We start from the raw sequence: 24,486 nt of genomic DNA, 5'->3' as shown, positions 1-24,486 counted from the left end.
TCAGTGCCTTTCAATCTTGGTAATTTTAAGGTCTGTAGACCTCCACTCCTCAAATCCTCCACAAGCTTGCTGGCTCGAAAATTCCGGGGACTGAATTCCACACTTCATAAAGTTGTCGTGGTTGAGAAACATCTGCTACAATAAAAAAATTAAGAAGTATCCTGGAAGGCATTGGCAATCCTCTATCATGTAATTGTCAAGGGAACTGCATGGCCATGTCATAAATCGACCCTGATTCAGCAAGTTTACGTAAGCTTTATATATGCATTCAAGTTAGGAGCCACCTTCAGTCCAGCAATAAAATCTTCTGCCAAGCTTGACCTCTTTCTTCTGCTCAATAATAACAAAGCACTTGTCGTACTGTCAGGTGCACTTTCTATTTGAGCAATGCATCACTGAAATCGGACAGATTTGGCCAACAGGCTTTTCACCTACTGCAGTGAAGAAATGTGTAACATCTTTGTGAAAAGGACCTCATCAAATGTAAAGTTAAATAAACCAACAACACTACTATTGTGCGACGCATTCATATGTATCCTTTTGGGTCTTGCGCCTATGTTGCAAAACATTTCTAATGGGTCATGAAGCTTAACCATTGGCAGGTGAGCATCAGGCATCAACAACTGCTTGAAGCAAAAGTATTTATAAGAATCCATTAGGAAAAAAAAAGACCTGGTCCCATATCCAAATAAGCAACTATTTATAGATCATTTCTCCAAGGAAGGCTACAGGTAGTGCTCAACTTACAATTCATCTAGCAACGTTCAAAGTTCAACAGCACTAAAAAAAAGTGACTGATGGTAATTTTAAGGTCTGTAGACCTCCACTCCACAAATCCCCCACAAGCTTGCTGGCTCGAAAATTCCGGGGACTGAATTCCACACTTCATAAAGTTGTCGTGCTTGAGAAACACTCTGCTACAATAAAAAAATTAAGACGTATCCTGGAAGGCATTGGCAATCCTCTATCATGTAATTGTCAAGGGAACTGCATGGCCACGTCATAAATCGACCCTGATTCAGCAAGTTTACGTAAGCTTTATATATGCATTCAAGTTAGGAGCCACCTTCAGTCCAGCAATAAAATCTTCTGCCAAGCTTGACCTCTTTCTTCTGCTCAATAATAACAAAGCACTTGTCGTACTGTCAGGTGCACTTTCTATTTGAGCAGTGCATCACTGAAATCGGACAGATTTGGCCAACAGGCTTTTCACCTACTGCAGTGAAGAAATGTGTAACATCTTTGTGAAAAGGACCTCATCAAATGTAAAGTTAAATAAACCAACACCACTACTCTTGTGCGACGCATTCATATGTATCCTTTTGGGTCTGCACCTATGTTGCAAAACATTTCTAATGGGTCATGAAGCTTAACCATTGGCAGGTGAGCATCAGGCATCAACAACTGCTTGAAGCAAAAGTATTTATAAGAATCCATTAGGAAAAAAAAAGACCTGGTCCCATATCCAAATAAGCAACTATTTATAGATCATTTCTCCAAGGAAGGCTACAGGTAGTGCTCAACTTACAATTCATCTAGCGAGGTTCAAAGTTCAACAGCACTAAAAAAAGTGACTGATGGCCATTTTTCACATTTAACAATCATTGCAGCATCCCCATGATCATGTCATCAAAACTCAGACCCTTGGCAATTGACTCATATTTATGATGGCTGCAGTGTCCTGAAGACATGTGATAACCTAACCTTTTGCAACCTTCTGACAAGCCATGTCAATGGGGAGACCAGGTTCACTTAACCACCGGGTTACTAATTTAACAATTGCAGTGATTCACTTAATAACTGTGGCAAGATCATAAAATGGGGCAAAACTCAACATAAATTTTGGGTTCAATTGTCGTAAAGTTGAGGACTACCTGTACTTGTCATACAAGAGAATAAGCCCTCTTCCACTGTATAGTGGCCTCTTCCATGATAAACATTCACAGGATAACACAGGATTATCTTGGGGAAATGCAGGGGGGGGGGAAGAAAAGTGCTAGATATGCTTTGAACTCAACAAAATAAAATCTAAATAAACATACAATTAGTAGATGGGCTGCTACGATAGATGCAGCAATGTGTTTTTTTCCCCAGAACCAAAGGACTTCTCCTACTCTGGTGGTTGTATCAATCCGGCATTTTAAAGTCTTCAAATGCCATGGCGCCCTTAGCATTTACAGGATACTTGCAACCAGAAACATAGTTCAGATGCTATTGGATAGAGGATCAGTTTGTCCATTAAAACCAGGCCACAATTAGCCCACAAGAGCTATTGGGGCAATTTACAATCACCATACAGAAAGGAGATGTGGTTTAAATTGAAGATCTCTGTTTAAAATCAGGGGCCTTCAGTATAGCAGTGTTTGCAGACTAGATCTCCAAATTAAAAATACAGCAAAATCCTGGCCTGGGAATCTGAAATAAAATGTTTATGTTTCAGGAACCAAAACGAAGGAGCCTCCCAAAAGCTATTGAGTGCAACTGCCAGCATCCTTCCTTATGGGCCAGAGACTAGGATTGGTGGGAGTTGGGATTTAAAAGCCGCATGTGTCGCCTATCCCAGATCCAGCCGATTTCCTTTACTTTGATTGACTAAAGCTACATCAGGTAGCTCCCAGAATTTCTTGATAGAGTCATTTGGAAGATTACTTTAAGACTTTGACCCACAGCTAGAACAATAGAAACCAACCCCAAAGGCAGGGGGGAGGCGGGATATCAGGAAAAGGAATCGAATTCAAACTTTTGTAAAATAGTTTCTCCTTGTTCCTTCTATCACTGGGACAGCAGAAGAGAGGTGATGGCAAAGAAGAAAGCCCTTTGAATAAGACGGTTAATCTGTATTATATTTTCATTAATAAATAAGTTCTCTTTTAATAACACTGAACATTTCACAAATCTTCCCTCCCCCCCCCTTCAATATTTCTTTTCTTTCCACACATATGCACAAGATCAATAGGTCACTCTCTCCTCCCACCCAGCTTTATCTCCGCGAGGATGGATGTCTGGGCACCTGTATCCTGGATACAGAGGGGTACATGTGTCAGCATAGAGGGAGAAAGGAGAGACGCTTGCACTCAGTCCGCATCCAACAGGCAATTGACAAGCAGCAGATGGATGTGATGACCTAGGGCCAAAGGAAGATATTAACTGTGCAGTGGCAAGGCAGGATAGTGGTGGTGATTTTTTTTTTTTCAGTTCCTTCAAATATGCGCAATAGTCACCAGAGCTGCTACCGTCCAAGATGTTGCTGTGCCAAACCCCAAGACTTACAAAGCAGACAAGTCTTGCACCGATCTTCATTTGAGCCGTCCGGCCATGTTATGCCGTTTCCCCCTCCTCCTTGGATAGCAGGAAGAGAGGGAAACTGGATCCTTCTGAACTTTCCAGCTCTGGCTTGGAGGAGCCAAGCCATTCCCTGAATCCCACCCTGGAGGGGCCACCCGGAGACCCAGAGTCCGCAGCAGTTCCATCACCACCCTCTGCAGCCAGCCCTTCACATGACGGAACAGCTTTTTGCTTTCTCCTTCTTAAAAGTGGAAGAAATGAGCTCCGATCGGCTGGGAAGGCGGAGAAGTCTCTTGGGAAAACTTCGGGCGGGGCTCTTGGGGGGCCCTGGGAGGCCAGGCTTGGTGAGACAGAGGGAGGCCACCGTCCGGAAGATGCTGTGGACGCTCTTCTCTGATGTGAAGGCGGAGCATTCCAGGTAACTTTCTGCTCCCAGCTGCTTGGCTACAGAACAACCCTGGAAAGGAAAAAAAGAGGCATTAGGACTCCATTTAGGCTTTTGCCAGACAAACACCAGACTCATAGTAGGGTCTTCAGGGGCCGTAGAGGAATAAGGGGTCCCCACGAGAACTGGACTATTATCCTCATCCTTCAGGAGCCGACCAAGTAAAAAGACCTTTCCACTTTCTATGAAACAGCACTTTTCTCACTCAGTCAGGGATCTTTTCAAGTGCCTTTCACAAAGAAGAGAACAGCAGCCACCAACACTGATGCAATACACCTTAGAATAGAAATCAGTAATCTAGGATCCTCCAGAATTCTAGACTACAGTACTCATAATAGCAATAGCACTTATATACCGCTTCATAGAGCTTTACAGCCCTCTCTAAGCGATTTACAGCAGTGACACCCACCCCCACATTTGGGCACCAGGGACCGGCTCTGTGCAGAGGTTTTTCCCAGGACTGGAGGGGGGAATAGTTTTGCATGCTGCCTGCATCCCCCAGATGGGGCTTCGCTTGTTTGCGCGGCCCGGTTTCTGACATGCTCTGGCCCAGTCCCATTCCACAGACTGGATGTTGGAAACCCCTGGTTTATAGTGTCAGCCTATTGCCCCCAACAATCTGGGTCCTCATTTTACCAACCTCGGAAGGATGGAAGGCCAGCCAGTGAGTAGATTTAGCTTGTAATACTGCATTCTAACCACCATGGCTCTTAGTTTTTACTTTTCCTTGATTAATCTTAGTAGAACTACCATTCCAAACCATTTAGAGTATATCAAGTTTCTGCCTCTGGCCTAGATTCATCAACACTGGATTAACTTTATGGATTTAGATTTATCTGGCCACCCATCTCAAGTCCATGGCTTTGACAACAAACAGGAATTGGCTGTGATCCAGCAGAGATTTTATATTCTTATAGAAATAATACTTCATTGCAGGCATTTCCAATAACACAGCAATACTTGAAGGTGAAAGATGACAAGCTCATTAGCATATGCAAGTCTTAAGTCTAGCATTCCCGATACTATTTTAGTCATCTTGGAAAGAAAAAATAAATAGGGAACAAGTTTGAAAATGAGGAAGCCTGATACTCCGGAAAGGGTCTGGGTTAAAAGAAAGAATTGCAATAGATATCCAGACCAGCACCAACATCCTGTATTGCCTCACCTGTTCGTAAGATACCGGGGCTTGCTTTTGGTGAGACAACTCCATCAGGGTGCTGAAGTCAGTACGCAGGTCTATCTTGCATCCTATCAGCAGCACACGGGTGTTGTGACAATAGTCCAAGATTTCAGTCTTCCACTGGAAAGAAAAAAGCACAGTGAAAGAAACGTTAAAGTCATTTAATACAAGTCTGAAAAGCACATCTTGGTAGAGAAACTGCCCTGCTCTGCCACTGCTATGTCCTGCTATCCAGGACCAGTTTTTTTAAAAAAAATACATCACAAAGCAAAGTAATTAAACAATTGGTGCCACTATTTACCCTTTTGTCACAATGAATGCAGGGTTTTAAAAATATCAAATGTCCCGATGTGAAATATTTAAGGTCCTTTCAAATGTACACAGAAGAAATCACTACAGCTTCCTTGATCTCAACAGTTCTAATTCTGAGCTGAGTTGCACTGAATACAAATACCCATTCTTCTAAAATTAGGGAAATTGATTATTTAAAGAGGAAAATATGTTATTCGGATATCACTTTTGGAATTTGTGCTTGTGAAGAAAAAAATGAAACTTCGATCTTTGTTTTGTTGATTAGAAAGATTTAGTGTTATATAAATGGCTAGTTATATATTAATGTGTTAAAAGCAAAAAGTTGAGGTTGGAGTGTGTTTATCTTGTACTGTACTAGGAAGAGTTGGAAGTCAATTCCCCCTTTATTTTTTTCTTCTCCCCATATATCTCACACACCCTTTCCCGCGTTCCCTTTCCCTCCCTTAATTTCCTATTTTTATTTTTAAATTTTATGTAATAAAATAAAAATGAAAAAGATAAAATTAGGGAAAGAAATGTATGGGTTGACATTTTTCACAAATGCAGTATATGGTTGAAAGTACCTAGTAGGAAACCTTCAGAGTCTGAAACTTAGTTGTGATCTTGATTACGGTGGTGCACATTAAAAAAAAAAGTATAGAATTTCCTTCTCACAAAATACAAAATGCAGTTCTTCCTACAATCCTTTTAGAGGCCTATGTAAAAGTTCCAGAATGTTCAAAACGCTTGCTACAACAACAAAATTTATTTTGTGGCAAAAAACAAAATGGTGCCATACAAAGTGAGTAATTATATGAATTGTATATAAAACTACTGTATGTAAAATACGTGTAAAGTAGGGTTTTAAAACTGCAGCTATTTCTTTGTTCTGGTCCGCCCTACTTTTTGCGATGTTAACTTCTCTCCTCAGTGCCTTAGTCATTAATAGAATAGAATAGAATTTTTTTATTGGCCAAGTATGATTGGACACACAAGGAATTTGTCTTGGTGCATATGCTCTCAGTGTACATAAAAGAAAAGATACCTTCATCAAGGTACAACATTTACAACACAAATGATGGTCAATATATCAATACAAATCATAAGGATTACCAGCAACAAAGTTACAGTCATACAGTCATAAGTGGAAAGAGATTGGTGATGGGAACTATGAGAAGATTAATAGTAGTGCATATTTAGTAAATAGTCTGACAGTGTTGAGGGAATTAATTGTTTAGCAGAGTGATGGCCTTCGGGAAAAAACTGTTCTTGTGTCTAGTCGTTCTGGTGTGCAGTGCTCTATAGCGTCGTTTTGAGGGTAGGAGTTGAAACATAATATAAAAATAATATTGCCTTATGAGGAGAGTCCCTTTTTTTCCCTTTAAAGAGTAACATCCTCAAAGCTTTAGATCAAGTCAAGTCCCAGTAGGCAGGACAATGGGATCCTCTGGGCAGGTCACACCTTCCTTACCTTCTTCATTGCACTATCCATGGTCTCAGGGCGACTGACATCAAAACAGAGCAAAACAGCATCTGAGTCACTGTAGCACAGGGGGCGCACGTTGTCGTAATATGGGGATCCTACGAGAAGCAGTGAGAAAAGCCATGAAGCAACTCAACGCATCCTCTCTTCTTTTCCCCTTTGCCAATATCGTTGAGGGGGGGAAAAAGTTGCTTGCTCTAATGCCAGATGATAAAACTGCCCATGGCTAGGATTAGATGCACTTCCAGGTTTTGTGCTTTTAACACACCCATACACAAAGGAATAACATGAAAAAGTAACAGGAATCAGAAATCTGCAGGGCTTTGCTTACTCACTCCCGTCCTTAATATCCTCAGGAAATAGTTCAACCATGGTTTTATATAACAAAGGCCATTTCCTCTTTCACACCTGACATGTAAGCAATACTGAATATGAAAAAGGGGTACAGGGGGCTTCCGGTTTGGCTCCGCTGTGTTAATGGCGGCAATTTCAGTCCGCCCGTTCTTTGTGATTCTGTGAGAGCTGTTTAGACAGTGCTAATCTTCTGTCAACAGCTCGTAAATCTCTGCCTCGGGCAAAGAGGGGGAGATGAGCATTTGAACTGAAGTTTGAGCCCCCAAGAAAAGCCCCAGAATGATTTCTGGTGGTTTGATGGGAAACGCTCCTTCGATAGTTCAAAAAAGCTCCAGAGTCCAGAACGCCTCTGCAAAAGCAGAGCAAAACGCAGCGTCCATCTCCGTGACTGAAGAGGATTTATGATAAATTTTCAACACGGAAGAATCGAAAGCAGGAAGGCTGGCATTTGCTTGTAAGATGATTTTAACTCCCTGACAGAGAAGTTATTTGAAGAGTGGAGATGAAGAAAGATGGCGTTTTGTTTTTTGAAAGTGAAAGCTAAGGAAATGCTGATTACAATTGCTGGTGTGGAACCTCTAAGAAGAAAATAACAAGATTTTTTTTTTTTTTCTAAATGGAATTCTTTTTTTAAAAAAAAAATCTATTTCTTTTTTTTATTATCTTTTTTTTTACAGTGTTTAAGAAGAAAAATTTATTGGGTTTTTTTTTTCTTTTTATTCCCTCCCCCCCCCTTTTTTTTTTTCTTCTTCTTCTTCTTGATATTACTTAGTTTAAAAATGGCTTTTAAGCAAAGAGATTTAACCACTTCTAAATTATTGGAAATATCTTCACTTCAGGTACGGAAATTGAAAGAAGATATTAAAGACAGTCTAAGGAATTTTTTACAGGAGCTTATGGAGGCTCATCTTTCAGAAATAGATCAAAAATTTAATGAAATGGAGAGAAATACTGGATTTTAAAGATTTGGTGGAAGAGCAGAGTAAGGAGATGAAAAAATTAAAGGAATCAATTACTCCATTATTGTTATCTAGTACACAGACAGAAGAAAGACTGAATGAATTTAACCAAATTAATTTAGATTTGCAAAGGAAAATAGATGAAGTTCAAATTAATTTGAATTTAGAAAATAAAATAGATGATATTCAGGTTAAGGCTGATAAGGCAGAGGAAGAAAGGGTTATATTACAATATAAATTAATGGAATATGCTATAAGGGTAAGGGTTTAAGAGAATTTAAAGAGGAAAATTTGAAAGAGATTTTTATTCAGGCCTTTGCCCAGATAGAGGAATGGAACCAGAAGATTTTGAAGTTAATATTGAAAAAATTTATCGTGTTAATTCCTGGTGGGCAAGGCAGAAGTGTTTACCGAGAGATGTGGTTATTTATTTTACAAATAAGAGGATTAGGTATGGAATTTTGCAAGCATTTTATAAAAATAAATTTCAAATATTAGGACAAGATATAATAATGATGAAGGAAATTCCTCCTAAAATGTTAAGAAGAAAAGAATTTGCCTTTCTGGTGGATGAGCTTAAGAAACATCAGATATATTTTAGATGGGAGGTTCCAGCAGGTTTAACACTGAATTATAAAGGAAAAAGTATTTTCTCAATACAATTTGTAAAGCACGAGATTTTTATACTAATGTATTAAAGATTGGGAATTCTTTGTTAACAGATGTTAAGTTGAATGGTGAATAGATGGTTGAAAATGTGTAAGATAGAAGAAGGGGAGGGAGAATGTTTAACTTTATTAAATATGATTATGGTTAATTTTTGTAAATGACTTATTGTGGATATAAATGTGTAATTTTAGGGGTACTATATGATATATTAAAGGTATAAAGGAATAGGAAGATGGAATATTGTTTAATTTTGGAGGATAGATAGTAAAATTTAGGAACTTGGATTAAATATTATATTTAAGAGATGGATGTAATGTTAATTAGAATGTAATTGTTATAATAGATATATTGTGGATGATATAGGTGTAATTTTAACAATGTTATTTGACATAAGTAAGGTAAAGTGAAGATTTTAATTATTACAATTGACACTTTGGATATTTGTAATATTATTTGTTGTATATATAAATGTTAAAGATGTGAAAAGATGGACTATTGCTTACCCCTGAAGGTTGGACAGAAAAATTAAAGAAACTAAGTCGGAAATATGAACTATTTTTGAGAGATTGCTAAGGAAGAAAGACATTTTAGAAGAAACCTTGGTGAATATTGGAAGATGGAATGTTGTTTTGATATTGATTGATGAAGGTTGGATATTAAAACTACGTACTTTATTCAAGAATAAACACTAACTCAATTGGAAACTTTGGAGAATTCTAGGAGTGGAATGGTCTGATATATAATGGAGTGGAAGAAAAGTATCTTCTTTGTCTTTGGAAGGGGAGTGGAGGTTTTAAGGAACGACTATGGATTATGATTTGTGCTAGATTTTAATTTTTGTTGTTAGTTTTATACCCTGTACTCGGTTCTCGGAAGTCCTGGGGGGTGGGGAGGAAGGGAAGGGAGGGAGGGGTAGAAAATGGATTGATAGTTAATGTACAAAGATGATTGAAGATGTATAATTAATGTAAGATCGGACCTGCCTGGTTACTACTTTAGAATGAAGGGAAAGAAGGAGTAGAAGAGAGAAGGAGGAAAAGAGAAGAGGAGGAGGAGGAGGAAAAGGAAGGAAGGAAGAGGGGAAGAGGGAGAAGAAAGGAATAGGGAGGAAAGAGGAGAGGATGTAGATAAGAGAGGGGGAGGATGGTTATGGAAAGTAGAAGAAGGTAAAGAAGGAGAGTAAAAGGAAAAGGAAGGGGGTGGTGACCAGGCAGATCCGATTAATTGTATATGAGGGTACATTAAATATGTTATTGGATATGTTATTGGATAAGAATGTCAAAATAAAACTTTTTAAAACAAAAAAAAAGAAAAAGGGGTACAGGCTTTTCCATTTAGAGAGATTTACGAGGGTATGCAGCCGAGAGGGAAGAATGGAGTTGCCTAGGAACATTTCTCATTAAACATGGAGAAAAATGAGTTGTGTGTGTTCCAGGCATACCATACATGCAGGAAAAGAGAATGGACTATGGCAATGTACTGTTTGGTTGGCTGTAAAGTGAGGGAGAGATGAATAATATACACAGGCTATTCTCTCCCCCCCCCCCAGGAACCGCAGCATCCAAAATGTTTCTGCAGCCCAGACACTTCGTGCCTAGAATAGCAATCAGCCCCTGGTTCCCTGCACCAGCACAATCACCATGGCAACAAGGGGATCCAAATAGCCAGGGTCCCCCACTTACAGTCCCCTTCAAAAGAGGGGATGATGCCCATCCCTAGTTGCTAGGAGAACTCTCTACTTGGCACCTCCTCCATCACACATACAATACTTTCAAGAGCCCCCTTATTGTAAAGGGCTGCTTTCCCCTCTTGATTTCTCTTGCAGAATGCACTGAACCCCTTTGCGCCAGGATTCTTCCTCAAAATGTGCGTGAAAAATGGGCAAATCTCTCTCTCTCTCACACACACACACACCCCCCACATTCCAGGAGAGAAGAAATGAAGGGATGGAGAAAATATATGGGAGGCGCCTTAACAGCCTTCACAGGATTTATCAGACGAACAGGGAAAAAAGCAGGTGGAAGCAGCAGGAGGAGTGGGACTGCTGCATTTTTACATAAAGCCTGGGATACCAGAGCATCTTATTTAAGGAGCTAGAGAAAGTCTCTAGCCCAGGTTTGAAATCTCAAAATAGATGTCATTTAGAGTCATTTCCATTTTTAAGAATGATTCTGAGGTGGTATTTGATCAAGATGCAAGCCCTAACATCTTACTCTTACCAATCTTTTCTAGTTCCCTCATACCCACACCCCAAAATAAATCCCTGAGATATTCCTTTCTGCATATAAATGCAAAAATGTCTCCTTCCAGTCCAAGACTACCATATGCAAAGGCATCACCCTTTCTTTGTGCTAAAGCTTTGAAATACACACAAACATTCTGACTTGCCTCAAAAACTACCTCTAAGCCAGGCCATGCATTGTTCCTTTCCTACTTATGACAAAAAGCACCATCGTGCATTTCTACCTGCAGTGTAGCCTTCGTGACCTCGAAACTAAACAGACTAAAAAGTCTTCTGCTCCCCCTAACCTCCATTAGAGACAAACAGGATCTCCTTCTCATTTCATACACCGACACTCATCTGCAGCAAAGGGTTTTCAGGATTGATCTCTCTTGACCAGCTAACAGGTCCTACACCTTTCAGTTAGACCACTCCATTGCAGCACAAGGAGAGGACCTCGGTCCAGCCAAGCACATAAGGAAAGAGGTGCCTTACCAGATGTGTCCCACAGACTGAGCTCCACCCGTTGCTCCTCCGTTTCCAGGCATGCTGTGTAGTTCTCAAAAACAGTGGGCACGTATGTCTAGAATAAAGGGAAGGTAGAGAAGAGTCAGCCCGGCAAGTCTTTAGGTTGCATGTGTTGGTACAAGAAGGGGGCTTTGCCAGCCCCAAAAGGTAATGTACACGAGCAGAAATGGAGAATTTTTTTTGGGGGGGGGGAGTGTCTCCTGCGCAACACTTGCACACAGCCCCAAATCGTCATTACCACCAAGCAAGCAGCAGAATGACCAGGGAATACATCTGCAACTCAGGCCGCTTGCAGGAGAAGGGGGGGGAGGGAGGGAGGGATGTACCGACAGACTGCAAACCTCGGAAACGGCAGCAGCCCGCAACCGCCCCGAAGCAACCAACACACACAGACGCGCGCTCAAAGTACTCCAGGAAAAGCTACAACGGGCGCGAAATTTGCGCAGAGGCGGAAAGCGATGCTTCGCCAGAGACCGGGGGTTAGATCAGACAAGAGCGAGCCCCCCAGAAAAGGGCCCGGGAGACACGCGATTGCCATTCCAGCGCCGAGTGGATCTTCCCGGCTGGAGGGAAAGCCGCATGGGAGGAAGGCAGCCCAGCCGAGGTATCCCGCCCGAGGAACGCATCCAATTCCCCGCGAAACGCCAGGAGAGGCAAAAGGGAGCGCGGGGGCCAAAGCCGCCGGGAAGCGCAAGAGGAATGAAATCTCGCCCTTCCCGCGATCGCAGAGGAAGCCTTACCTCCGGGTAGCAGTCTTTGGCCAGCACCTGAAGCATGGCCGTCTTGCCGCAATGTACATCCCCCACCAGAACCAACTTGCAGCGGGCCACTACTGGCTGAGGAGTCCTTCTCTCCCTCATGGCGGTGGTTGAATGAAGCGGGCGGCAGCAGACACAGACACCGGCCTTCGCGACTTGCAGCAAAATCCCAGCAGTCCCACTCGCCGGCTGAATTAATACAGTGGGCGGGGCAGAGAATCCTTATAGGGAGCCAATGAAACGTAGAGTTGGCCACCTATCAGCCAATCAGAAGAAGCTGGCCCAATGACCAGCACTTGGAAAGGGAAGCTGAGTCAGAGAGTTTCCCCTCCACACACACACATCCCTCCATTCTTACCTGGTCGGGTCATCTTTGCCACGGGAGTCAATCATCAGCCAAGGTGCGATTTATCACCCACGCTGATAAGGGTTTCCCCGGTATCTGTTTTTCCAGAGAACGCAGCCCTGAGAGTCGTCCCTCCGTCCGTGATAAAATAGGTCGATTCTTTCAATAAAGCAATGAGTGACTAAGACTTCTTCCCGCACCCTCCTCCGGATAACAGGCTCTTCGACGTACTCCTGAGCCTGCCCTCGTGTTTTCGTGTCATCCATTTCTAAAGGGCAATGGGTGTTGTGTGTGTGCGTTCCGCTTTCTGCCAGGCTAAACACAGCCCCATTCGGATGGTCTGCAGCTCGTGGCCCCCAAGTAAGGTAAGGCGTGGGAGAAGGACCGCCTGCCCTGTTCTTGGGGTCCCGGAGGCTGCCCCAGGGCCGCGGAGAGGATTATTAAGGGCTGGAACAAGACTAATATGGCTATGACTATCATTAAATGTTGTAAGTGTTGTACCTTGATGAAGGTATCTTTTCTTTTATGTAAACTGAGAGGTATGCACCAAGACAAATTCCTTGTGTGTCCAATCACACTTGGCCAATAAAAAATTCTATTCTATTCTAATATGGGCCCCTCATCTACACATGGACACATAAATCAGTAATGTCATAATTGTACAGATATTAATTACATTCAAACATACTTGCAAATATATTAAAAAGAGGACAGGTACTTCTGTGAAATATAATAAAAACAATAATACACAGTATATAAACAATAATGAAATCATATACACAATGCATTTAATACTAGCTTGATTACAAGCTCATAACATTATTATGCCCCCCCCCCACATACACACACGGGCTTTTGACTAGTCAAGACTCTCCCACTCTGACAAAGTGACTCCCATCTCCCAACTTATTTCGCAAATTAGGCCAGATCTGATAGCAGATCTCCCAAGTTATTAGGACTGGGAAGGATGGCAAGGTAATTTTGCTGGGGGGGGGGGGCAGGAGGTGCGGAAGAGCAGCTCTTTAAGCACCAGGTCTCCAATCCAGAGATCTTCCACAATTGGAGAACTGTTGGGGGAAGGGAAGTAGGAGAGAAGCTGCTTGTTAGTGCCACTCTCCAGGGTGCAACTGCTTCCTGTTCCAAAGGTTTGGGTGAGGCCATTTTTTGACATGTGTCCAATGAGGAGAGCTGAATATCTGTTTTGCTATGTGTTCAATGTTCTTCAACCCAACTGATACCCAAAATGCATGCTTTTCCTCCATCCTTCCCCCCTCTTGCACATGCTGGCAAGAGAAGTGGAGAAATCAGGTCTCCTTCTCTCTCCTTGCAGCTGTTCCTGTGGCTGACAGAGAAACAGGGGAGAGAGATGCATTAAAGGTAGGATCCTTTGGTGCCAGTTTTCTGATCCCATAGAGCAGTGCTTTCCAAATGGGGGGATTCTGGGACTTGAAGTTCATACATCTTAAAGTGGCCAAGTTTGAAAAACAGTGCCATAGCGTGATGCTAAGGAGAGTTAGAGAACTGACAGCTGAAGATCTATGCTGGCAGAGAAAGCTTTCTTCATCCCACTTCTGTTCTCAGGTTCATATGAACAGAACCCCTTGTTCTGCTTCAGGGGTGTTAAATTTGCAGCCTGAGGGCCGGATGCATCATGCGCTGGCCACTTCCGGTTTAGCGAAGGGGGGAAAAAGTTACAATATGTCACCAGACAATGCTGTGACGATGCAAGTTTGACCCGCCTCCTGCTGTCACTCCCCAGCTTTCGACTCGGTCCTGCCAGGACCAGACGTGTCGGGAATTTCTCCCCCCCCCTTTTTCCCCCCCCTCAGGTTCCTTTCTTTCTAGAGCCAGCTCAATTCCGGCACGAAGGGTTTTTTAACCTGAGCCCACCGAAGACCGGTCTCTGGACATCGGATCGACCGGTATCGTCCTGGGAAGAGACCATGGGCTCACCCTGACGCGCTCCCAGAAGGTCTGCTGCCGATCTCCTGTTCTACTTCATTGCTAAAGTAGAAGAAGAGTTAGTGGTCAAGGCAAAAGAGCTTGGTTTCCTTCCAGCTTCTATACTGGAGAATAGTACTTCAATGCTATTGTGCAAAATCCTAAGTTTGTTGGGCTAGTAACCGAGTATTGTTTTTCTTCCAGCGTTCCTATGTTAGAGGAAATGTGGAGGTATCTATATATGGTTTTCACCTATAAAACCAGCCTGCATGAGTATGTGTGCAGTCATGTGATTCAAATCTGCAGTGGAATCTGTGGAAATGTTCAGAAATTCATAAAGAGGCACATAACCTTTTCAGCACTGATATTTGAAATATAACCCTGAGAGCAGGTTCTCAGTGTGTATTAAATGTTTAGAGAGCTCAGACTAAAAAGAATAAGTGTTAATTATTAAAAATAATACAGGTTATCCTCATTTAGTGGCTACAATTGGGACATTTAAGTGAAACAATGGCTGTGGCTTATGATGCTACTTCAGCTTTCCTTTGCTTTAGAGACCTGCTGAGATTGTAAAAATTAAGATTGGTCATACAATTACTTTTTCATCACTGCCATAATTCTGAACAGTTGCTACATGAGGCATTCACTAAAAGAGATAGTTGTTAAATGAGGCACTTGCTAATTGGGGACCACCTGTAATTATCCCAAGTCCCACTAATACCCAAGCCAGCAGTGGCTCTTCCAGTTTATAGTCAGAGGTCTCTTGTCTTGGGGCTTTCCTTAGGCCTGAGTTAAGTGCTCCTTCTCCCCAGTCCACAGAGAACTATCCTGGCTTGTAACATGTCTTCCTCATCACATGCCTCTTCTGTCTTCATTCTCAATCACTGTGGTTCCCTGACTTCTGGAATGGATGACAAAGTCTAACAGGTGTTCCATACCTTGAGGTTAGTCTTAGATGGTGTCAGAAAAACACTATTTCAGCACTGGAACAGCCAAGAATGATCTAAAAGGTAAAGGTTCTCCTCACACATACGTGCTAGTCGTTCCCGACTCATCTCCGTTTCACCCCGTTATGCGCACTGGGGATTCGAACCGCTGAACTGCCGACTTTTTGATCGACAAGCTCAGCGTCTTACCCACTAAGCCACCGGGTCCCTTCTTAAGAATGATCTAAGCTTATCTAACTCTGGGGATAGGGTTAGGGTTAGGTTAGAAGAGAGGAATGGAGTGTTGTGAGGGTGATTAAAAAAAAAACAAGATTGCAGGCCATATTTTACTATAGTTTGGCACTAATTCAGCTGTAGAATTTCAGATCCTTTTTTATTACTCGGCTGAGATAACTGAGATCCAAGTGGTCTGCAGATCATGTGTTTTAGCACCAAACGGTAGTCTTTTCTCATGTAGTGGAGATCAAATGACATTTTTGCTTTTGTTTGTTGAGAAACAAGAAACTTGTTCCTCAAGTTTGACAATGTATGTTTCTCAATGGCATATTCACAGTTTTCTTGTTTTACTTTCATAATACTCCCCTAAGGAAAATTATTGGCTGAGGGTTATTGGTTACCTGAAGTACATTACTGAGCATGGAATTTAATTCAGGCCTCTTAAACCTAAATACAGCAGTCAGTTCACTGCAACAAGCAAGCCAAAATCTGAGCAAGCTGTGAAAAAGGTGCTTGGATCAAATTCTGCTTGTTAGAAACCAAGATATACTGCTTCGCTCTTAAAGCTGAATCATAGGCATACGTCATGTTACACAGTGCTGATCTAATCCAGTGATAAACCAGCAGATCTATTATGGCCAGGCAGAATTGTTTGAGAATAATATCCCACTTCCAGAGAATTGTGTCCGCACACACACAGTGGGTGTGTTCCTGTCCATGCATACCCTGTCAACAATAAGGGCTATGGGTAAAAGCTGTGCATTTACTAAAGCTAAGAACCACAGCTCTCCTTCAGTTCCCAAAATTGGATAGCAAGTAAGTGCGTATCTTGTTTCATTATGAACCGTGTAATAGCCTGGCTTGCCTCCTCATCCATGATAATGCTACTAATGTGTGGAGAACATGAGTTCTTCCACAAATCTGCCATAACCTTCTATATTAGGATAGAGCTGAAGGTCAAATATGTATAGGAGGCTGCACATGACTTTGTTACCTAGTTGTAAGCAAAGAGTAGGTGGTGCAAGGTCCTCCGTTACCAAGCAAGGGTAAAGTAGTAGGCAGTAGCAGTAATAAATAACGTGGTTCAATATTACCTTGGTTTCTGGACCCTCTGACCCTCTGCTAATGCTGATATTTGAGTAGACAATCCTCACATTTCTTCAAATATAATTTGGAGGTAGGGATTGATGAGATTTATGCTATGAATGTGTTTGGGAACAAATTTTTGGTTGTATACTGCAAGTCCGTGAGAGAATTAATTCATGCCGGCTGTAATATAACTCAACTAGGATTTATCTTTCCTTGAGAAGAAATCTGTCGTGACGCAAACTCCACTTTCTAAGCTATTCTAAATTGTTCCAATAACTGGATAAGGATTGTCAGTGGGGACATCATATGGCAGTATAGTTTTCTGCTGACTGCAAGGTAATAGATGCTATTTCAGCTCAGGAATGGGAAAACGTAGTCTGCTTCAAATCACTGCAGTCTTCTGACTTCCTTCCTAGATGCTGTGTAAGAAAGCCTAAAAGAGGAAAGATGTGGTTGCAGCATCGTTGTACCCAGAGGTGAAATCTAAACCGGTTCTCTACCTGCACATGCCTGCTGTGTGCCAAATGCACGCTGCTTGCGCAGTGTGTACAAAACATGCTCTGCGTGCATGCATGCATAGTATGTGCCAAAAGGAGACTTGGGAAGATAAGTAGAACAGCGGGGGGAAGGGATCAGCTGTGCCACGTGATTTAGCTTAGCTAGAAAGCAGGGTTTCCTGCTTTCTAGCAAAGCTAAACTGCGCAGCACAGCTGATCGTCGGAAATACTGGTTCGGCGGAACCAGTAGCTTTTTTAACTTCAACTGAACTGGTAGCTAACTACCAGTTCAACCAAACTGGTAGCTAACTGCTGGTTCACTCAAACTGGTGGCTTTTTTAACTACTGGTTTGCCCGAACCGGTAGCTTTTATCACTACTGGTTCGCTTGAACTGGAGCAAACTGGTAGCATTTCACCCCTGGTTGGGCCATAATTGTATGTAAAAAGGGGAAAGGCATAAAGTTTGATGTTGGAGGATAGAATTTGGTGAGTCTAAGTAGGAATCTACTGGCCAACCTCTGCTTTAAAAAATGTAGAAGTAGTCCTCGATTTATGACCACAATTGAACCCAAATTTTCTGTTGTTAAATGAGACATTTGAGAACTGGCAAATACCACCTCTGACTGGCCCCAGTGTGGGGTAAGAATGGAGATTTTGCAGTATCCTTCCCTTGCCACACCCACCAAGCCACGCCCACAGAACCGATAGTAAAAAGATTTGAATTCCAACAGTGCCCAGGACGCTATGATTGTCATAAATATGAGTCAATTGCCAAGTGTCTGGATTTTGATCATATGGGCATGGGGATATTGCAATGGTCGTAAGTGTGAAAACAGTTATGTCACTTTTTTCAGTGCCATTGTAACTTTCAACAATCACTAGAAGAACTATTGTAAGTCAAGGACTACCTGTATAAAAGAAATAAGGCAAAGAGGAATAATTATAATGGCTACTAAGCACTGGCTGCCAGTTGCTTAACATTAGTTTTGATTTAAAATTATAGCTTGCTTTTTCTGTTCTTTAAGCAAACAAAGTTAAGAGATGAATAAAATATAGCAGGATGGAAGTTTTAAAACAAAATCAGGAAGGGTTTCAAATCTTCATTCAAACATGACCCGCCCACCAAAATTTGGAGGAAACCTCAAATCTTTAATGGAATATAATAACAAGACAGATTTGGGAGGGCCAGAATATGGTGGAAGGACTCTTCCTGATGCAGACTTTGCCCTCTTTCCTGCTAAAAGCGAGACAGATCCTGGCAACCTCTTTTTCTCCCCCAGCCATTTCTTCATTTCATCCCCAACCCATATCTGAGGCAACTTATAATTCTTCTAGTGTTAAAGCTGCCTTTTCCTCCTTCAGCAGGCAACAGTCCATCTAGTTTTAACAAGAGTATGATCCAATATGTTTCACTGACCATTCTGTCAGTGCAAGAGACGAATGATGTTTGGGGGGGAGGGAGATCAACTTAGCATGTATTGTATTGGCACATTAAGGTGATGCAGTTATATCTCCTCATCCCTGATCAATGTTCTTAAGGGCCAGCCACAGCCTCTCACTTTTGCATTGAGGGGCAGGGGGAGTAGTTGAGACCAGTGTGTTCTCATGTTGTTTGCTGATGACTTTGTTGGGTTACAGCACTGAGACGGCTTTGGTCGCGTTGGTGGATGATCTCTGGAGGGCCAGGGATAGGGGTTGTTCCTCTGCCCTGGTCCTATTAGACCTCTCAGCGGCTTTTGATACCATCGACCATGGTATCCTGCTGCGCCGGTTGGAGGGATTGGGAGTGGGAGGCACCGTTTATCGGTGGTTCTCCTCCTATCTCTCCGACCGGTCGCAGACGGTGTTGACAGGGGGGCAGAGGTCGAGCCCGAGGCGCCTCACTTGTGGGGTGCCGCAGGGGTCGATTCTCTCGCCCCTTCTGTTCAACATCTATATGAAGCCGCTGGGTGAGATCATCAGTGGCTTCGGTGTGAGGTACCAGCTGTACGCTGATGACACCCAGCTGTACTTTTCCACACCGGGCCACCCCAACGGCTATCAAGTGCTGTCCCGGTGTTTGGAAGCCGTCTGGTCTGGATGGGGAGAAACAGGCTCAAGCTCAATCCCTCCAAGACAGAGTGGCTGTGGATGCGGCATCCCGGTACAGTCAGCTGAGTCCACGGCTGACTGTTGGGGGCGAGTCATTGGCGATGGATGAGCGGCTGTCTTTTGAAGATCATTTGGCGGCCGTCTCCAGGAGAGCTTTCCACCAGGTTCGCCTGGTGCGCCAGTTCGCCTTTCTAGACCGGGATGCCTTATGCACGGTCACTCACGCCCTCGTGTCATCTCGTCTGGATTACTGCAATGCTCTCTACATGGGGCTCCCCTTGAGGGGCATCCGGAGGCTTCAGTTAGTCCAGAACGCGGCTGCGCAGGTGATAGAGGGAGCCCCTCGTGGCTCCCGTGTGACACCCATCCTGCGCAGACTGCACTGGCTACCTGTGGCCTTCCGGGTGCGCTTCAAGGTTCTGGTGACCATCTTTAAAGCGCTCCATGGCATAGGGCCGGGCTACTTACGGGACCGCCTACTGCTACCGAATACCTCTCACCGACCCGTGCGCTCTCACAGAGAGGGACTCCTCAGGGTGCCGTCAGCTAGGCAGTGCCGTCTGGCGACACCCAGGGGAAGGGCCTTCTCTGTGGGGGCTCCCACCCTCTGGAACGAACTCCCCCCAGGACTCCGTCAACTTCCGGACCTCCGAACCTTCCGTCGCGAGCTTAAAACACACTTATTCATCTGCGCAGGACTGGATTAGTTTTTAAATTTATATTGGTTTTAAATGGTTTTTATTATTTATATTGCTTTTTAATTCGGCTTTGTAGAATAAGTTTTTTAACTGTGGTTTTAGTCTGTATTTATATGTCTTTTACTTGCCTGTGAACCACCCTGAGTCCCTCGGGAGATAGGGCGGTATATAAATGTGATTAATAAATAAATAAATAAATAAATAAATACCCCCAAAACCAATATGGGCAGGATAGGAATTGGCATTGGGACAATAATTTTATGATGATATAGTTTTCTGTCAGGGCAAAGAATGATGGGGACCACGTTAACTTGGCAGGGGTAAAGGCTCTTGCTGTGGAGTTCAAGGGCAAGAGAATCAATCCCGGTCAGCAAGCATGACAGGAAATTCCCTGTAATTCTTCTGAAATGATTTGGGAAGTTCCCAAAATAGCTTGTAATGGAAAGTAACTTGGAATCAATAGACTTGTTTTTGCATGCATGCTTAGATCCAGGAAGTGTGAAATCTTCTGCTTTCTATTTTAAGGGTTGATTCACAGCCTGCCCGTAATTAACCATTTCAAACAATTCATGTCAGTTTGTAGACTTGTTACAAGTACAGTATGTCTGAGAATTGTGAGATGGGAATTAAAAAATCTTATCCTAAAGTATGCATAAGCTGTTGAACGGGTCAAAAATTTATACTTTGTGGCAGAAGGGAAGAAAATGACGCACTGAACTGTGAAGATACCTTAAAGGTATGAAGATATCTTTAAGAGCCAGGGTGGCGCAGTGGTTAGAATGTAGTACTGCAGGCTGCTTCTGCTGACTGCTGGCTGACTGCAATTTAGTAGTTCGAATCTCACCAGGCTCACCTGGTTGATTCAGCCTTTCATCCTTCCGAGGTGGGTAAAATGGAGACCCAGATTGTTGGGGGCAATATGCTGATTCTGTAAACTGCTTAGAGAGGGCTGTAAATCACTGTGAAGGTGTATATAAGTCTAAGTGCTATTGCTATTAAATGCCATAGATTATTATAAAGTACACTTGTTTCCTGTTTTTAAACATATTGGCTCCATATTGAAAGCCAAGAAATTAAACTTGGAATCCTAGTAGGCTTCTTCTTGTAAATGGGACCAGCTCTTCTCCAGGTTGAACACATCCACAGTGACAGGCGCTGGCTTCAGAAGGAGGGTAATGATTAGAGGTTTTTGGATTTGATTGTTTCCTCAGGTATATCTAGAGTAGGCATGAATAGGCTTTTTATTTTTATTGGATAGCTGTGTATACTTTTTAACTTCTCAACCTTTAATCTATGACTGTATATTTTAATAAACGAAGGGTGCAGCTGGGTGTTTACAAGTAGTGCTTGACTTACAACTACAATTGAACCCAAAATTTCAGTTGCTAAGTGAGACATTTGTTAAGTGAATTTTACCCAATTTTCTTGCCACAGTTGTTAAGTTAGTATCATGGCTTCCCCATTGACTCTGCTTGTCAGAAGATTGCAAAAGGTGATCACATGACCCTGGGACTCTGCAACCGTTATAAATATGAGTCAGTTGCCAAGTATCTAAATTTTGATCACGTGACTATGGGGATGCTGCAACCATCATAAGTGTAAAAACTGGTCGTGTTACTTTTTCAGTGCTGTTGCAACTTCGAAAGGTCACTAAATAAAGTGTTGTAAATCAAGGATTACCTGTGATGGCACTTAGGTTTATGCAATACTTGCAACACACTTTAAAAGGGGATAGGGCTTTGATCACCTGACATCCCTGCTATTTTATAATCAGTGTTTGTCACTTCAGATGCCCCTGCCTTGGGCCTCCCTCAGTTGGTTCAATATATCTATATTTTTGTTTAGAATGCTGATTTTTGGCAGCAGAAATATAAACTTTTAAGTCCATATTGTTGTGACCCAGGCCCAAGTAGGTAGTAGTAAACACAGTCAGTTCAAAAACAAACAGGCTTTATTAGAACAGCTGAGAATTAACTGATTCTCAGCGTTGTCCAAACTAAACAAAGCAAATTCTTCATAACACAATTCTTCAGTCTTATCACCAACCTTGGTCTAATTAGGCAAACTGCCAAAGGCTTTTCTTGGCAAAAGTTCAAAAGCAGAAGAAATAAATGCAGCAAGACAAGGAGCAAAGCTATCAATGTTGTTTTCCGACAAAGAGCCCAAATGCCGTTGCTGGTCTTTTAAGACTTATGGGAGTGGCCAATCATCTCTTGGCCCTACTCCCAAGTCGTCCTCTTTGCTTTAGTTGCTCTTGCCTTCTGGCAGCTCTTCTCATGCATGCATTAGGAACAGGCTCTTTCTGTTTCTCTGCTTCACTACTGTCAGCCTCTGGAGGCTCCGGAGTCTGCACATCACTCCCAGATGGCCCTGGCCCCACCTCTGCCTTCGACACAGAGCCCTCATCTGGGCCTTCCCCAGCCTCCAGGACTGGCCCATGTTCTTCCTCAGCCTCATCGCTGTCCGACTCGGTTGCCAGCTCCGCAGGCTGCTGGCGGGCCACAACACATATTTCTTTTGATGATTGAACTCCTCCTTAAAATATTTGCATAAATAACAAATTGGGAACTTCAACACAACATTTTATTCAAACTAGGCCATTTCATTACTGAAGCCTAAGTTGCAGGCATTAATTTTTGCTGCCTACACTGGATTTATGCTGGAATTGAACAGAGTAGATTGCTCTTTAGGAGTTTATCCAGCTATGGTCCTTTTCGAGAAATTCTATTCATCTTAACCTATTGTTCATTTTATCAAAAGTCAGGTGATGTTCAGTTATCAATGATTTGTTTAGTGATAGTGTCCATAGGCTGCTCCAATCTGTATAGATGTTAAGTAAATTCCAAGCACAATAAATTAAAAACCATAAAAATGAACTAAATATGATGGTTGCCCAGATATAACTAGGGGCCGAAAGCACACTGAAATAATATTCATTTATTTGCTTTCACAGAGAGTTTGGGACATTCATATATAATTCAAGAGAAAGAATTTTTGGTAGAACGGAAGCTACCCCTGAAAAGGCCTTTCACCTGCTCCATCACCCATGTGGCTCAGCAGGAAGTGAGACTGAAAATGTTGCATTGGACAGGTGGATTCTGTTTTGGAGATGGCTGCCTTGTGTATCTCAGTGCTGCACTAATTCTTTATTGTGTTATTTGTATCTATAACAATACTGTTTTTATCTCTTTCTCTTTATCCATCCATCATCTATCCATCCACCCACCCACCCATCCATCCATCCATCCACCCATCCATCCATCCATCCATCCATCCATCCATCCATCCATCTCTCTCTCTCTCTCTCTGCTTGTATCTGCACTTCTGCAAATCCTTTTCAGAAATATCTTGCTTCCTTGCTGTTATATCTGGCCCTGAGTGTAGGTTTTTAAAATTCATCTATCATTCAGTGACAAGAAAAGAATTCAGTATTTTTGGTTACTATCAGTGGTTACTCCCATTCTAGAAAAACAACCACCTCGAAATCCACTAGAATTAGTCATCTTATCCACCCTCTTTTTTCTTTCTTTCCTTCCTATTTATCTTACTGGCCCAAATTCAAGTTCTTCACAAGAGTTAAGATAAGAACATCATTGCTTCCAGTAATATTATTGTATCCACTTTTTTTTAAAGAAAAGAGCAACTACAATATGGATCCTAGATGTGCTTTTCAATATAGGATTCTCTGCCAGTTGCCAAAAATGATCACTGCAACTCCCACTGGTCTCATATGTTTCAATACCAAGATGTAACAATGGATTTCTCCTATTAACCCTCTAACTTTGACCCAAATGTGTCCCACTAACTATTTTTAAATGCAATATTTTTATAAACTTCTTCATTATCCTCATACCACAAGGGAGGCATCTTATCATATCGCAAGATCTAAAATGGACAGCTAACATCAAAAACATCATTAAAAAAGGACAACAAAGAATGTTCTTTCTGCGCCAACTCAGTAAGCTCAAACTGCCCAAGGAGTTGCTGATTCAGTTCTACAGAGGAATTATTGAGTCTGTCATTTGCACCTCTATAACTGTCTGGTTCGGTTCTGTAACCCAACAAGAAAAACACAGACTTCAGAGGATAATTAGAACTGCAGAAAAAATAATTGCTACCAACCTGCCTTCCATTGAGGACCTGTATACTGCACGAATCAAGAAGAGGGCCGTGAAAATATTTACAGACCCCTCGCATCCTGGACATAAACTGTTTCAACTCCTACCCTCAAAACGACGCTATAGAGCACTGCACAGCAGAACAACTAGACACAAGAACAGTTTTTTCCCGAAGGCCATCACTCTGCTAAACAAATAATTCCATCAACACTGTCAAACTATGTACTGAATCTGCACTACTATTTTTTTTTTTAGAGCAAAATTTTTTATTTTCCATAATAATTCCCATAATTTGACCAGTGTACAATACAATCACTTATCCAACAATCAGTCCTATACTCAAATTATACTCAATCAGGGATGCTCGAC

At 42.3% G+C, this 24,486-nt stretch overlaps 2 protein-coding genes across 4 annotated transcripts in view; one reads left to right on the top strand and one right to left on the bottom strand.

Annotated features, from left to right (window-relative positions):
* Positions 1 to 1,246: 1,246 nt before the first annotated feature.
* Positions 1,247 to 12,689, bottom strand: RND1 (Rho family GTPase 1). Of its 2 annotated transcripts, none has more exons than XM_058172690.1 (6): positions 12,532 to 12,689; positions 12,156 to 12,394; positions 11,383 to 11,470; positions 6,673 to 6,782; positions 4,896 to 5,030; positions 1,247 to 3,742 (listed from the first exon to the last, which is right to left on the bottom strand). In XM_058172690.1, the coding sequence occupies exons 1-6, from the start codon at positions 12,542 to 12,544 to the stop codon at positions 3,494 to 3,496; spliced, it is 834 nt and encodes a 277-aa protein (XP_058028673.1). In that variant the 5' UTR covers positions 12,545 to 12,689; the 3' UTR covers positions 1,247 to 3,493. The 2 variants fall into 2 exon arrangements, with proteins under 2 accessions (XP_058028673.1, XP_058028674.1); XM_058172691.1 differs by having other exon boundaries at positions 12,156 to 12,362; positions 12,532 to 12,652.
* Positions 12,690 to 12,733: 44 nt separating this feature from the next.
* Positions 12,734 to 24,486, top strand: part of CCDC65 (coiled-coil domain containing 65) — a 51,928-nt gene continuing 40,175 nt past the window's right edge. The window contains exons 1-2 of one of the 2 annotated variants that reach the window (XM_058172686.1): positions 12,734 to 12,884; positions 13,850 to 13,896. The gene's annotated coding sequence lies outside the window, so the exon portion shown is untranslated. The remainder of the gene's footprint in view (positions 12,885 to 13,849; positions 13,897 to 24,486) is intronic. The other variant, XM_058172688.1, reaches the window with a different exon arrangement.

The sequence above is a fragment of the Ahaetulla prasina genome, chromosome 2 (genome assembly GCF_028640845.1).
Source record: "Ahaetulla prasina isolate Xishuangbanna chromosome 2, ASM2864084v1, whole genome shotgun sequence".
NCBI lineage: Eukaryota > Metazoa > Chordata > Lepidosauria > Squamata > Colubridae > Ahaetulla > Ahaetulla prasina.
Note: the sequence above shows the minus strand (reverse complement) of the source record. Positions and strands in the feature narration are given on the sequence as shown.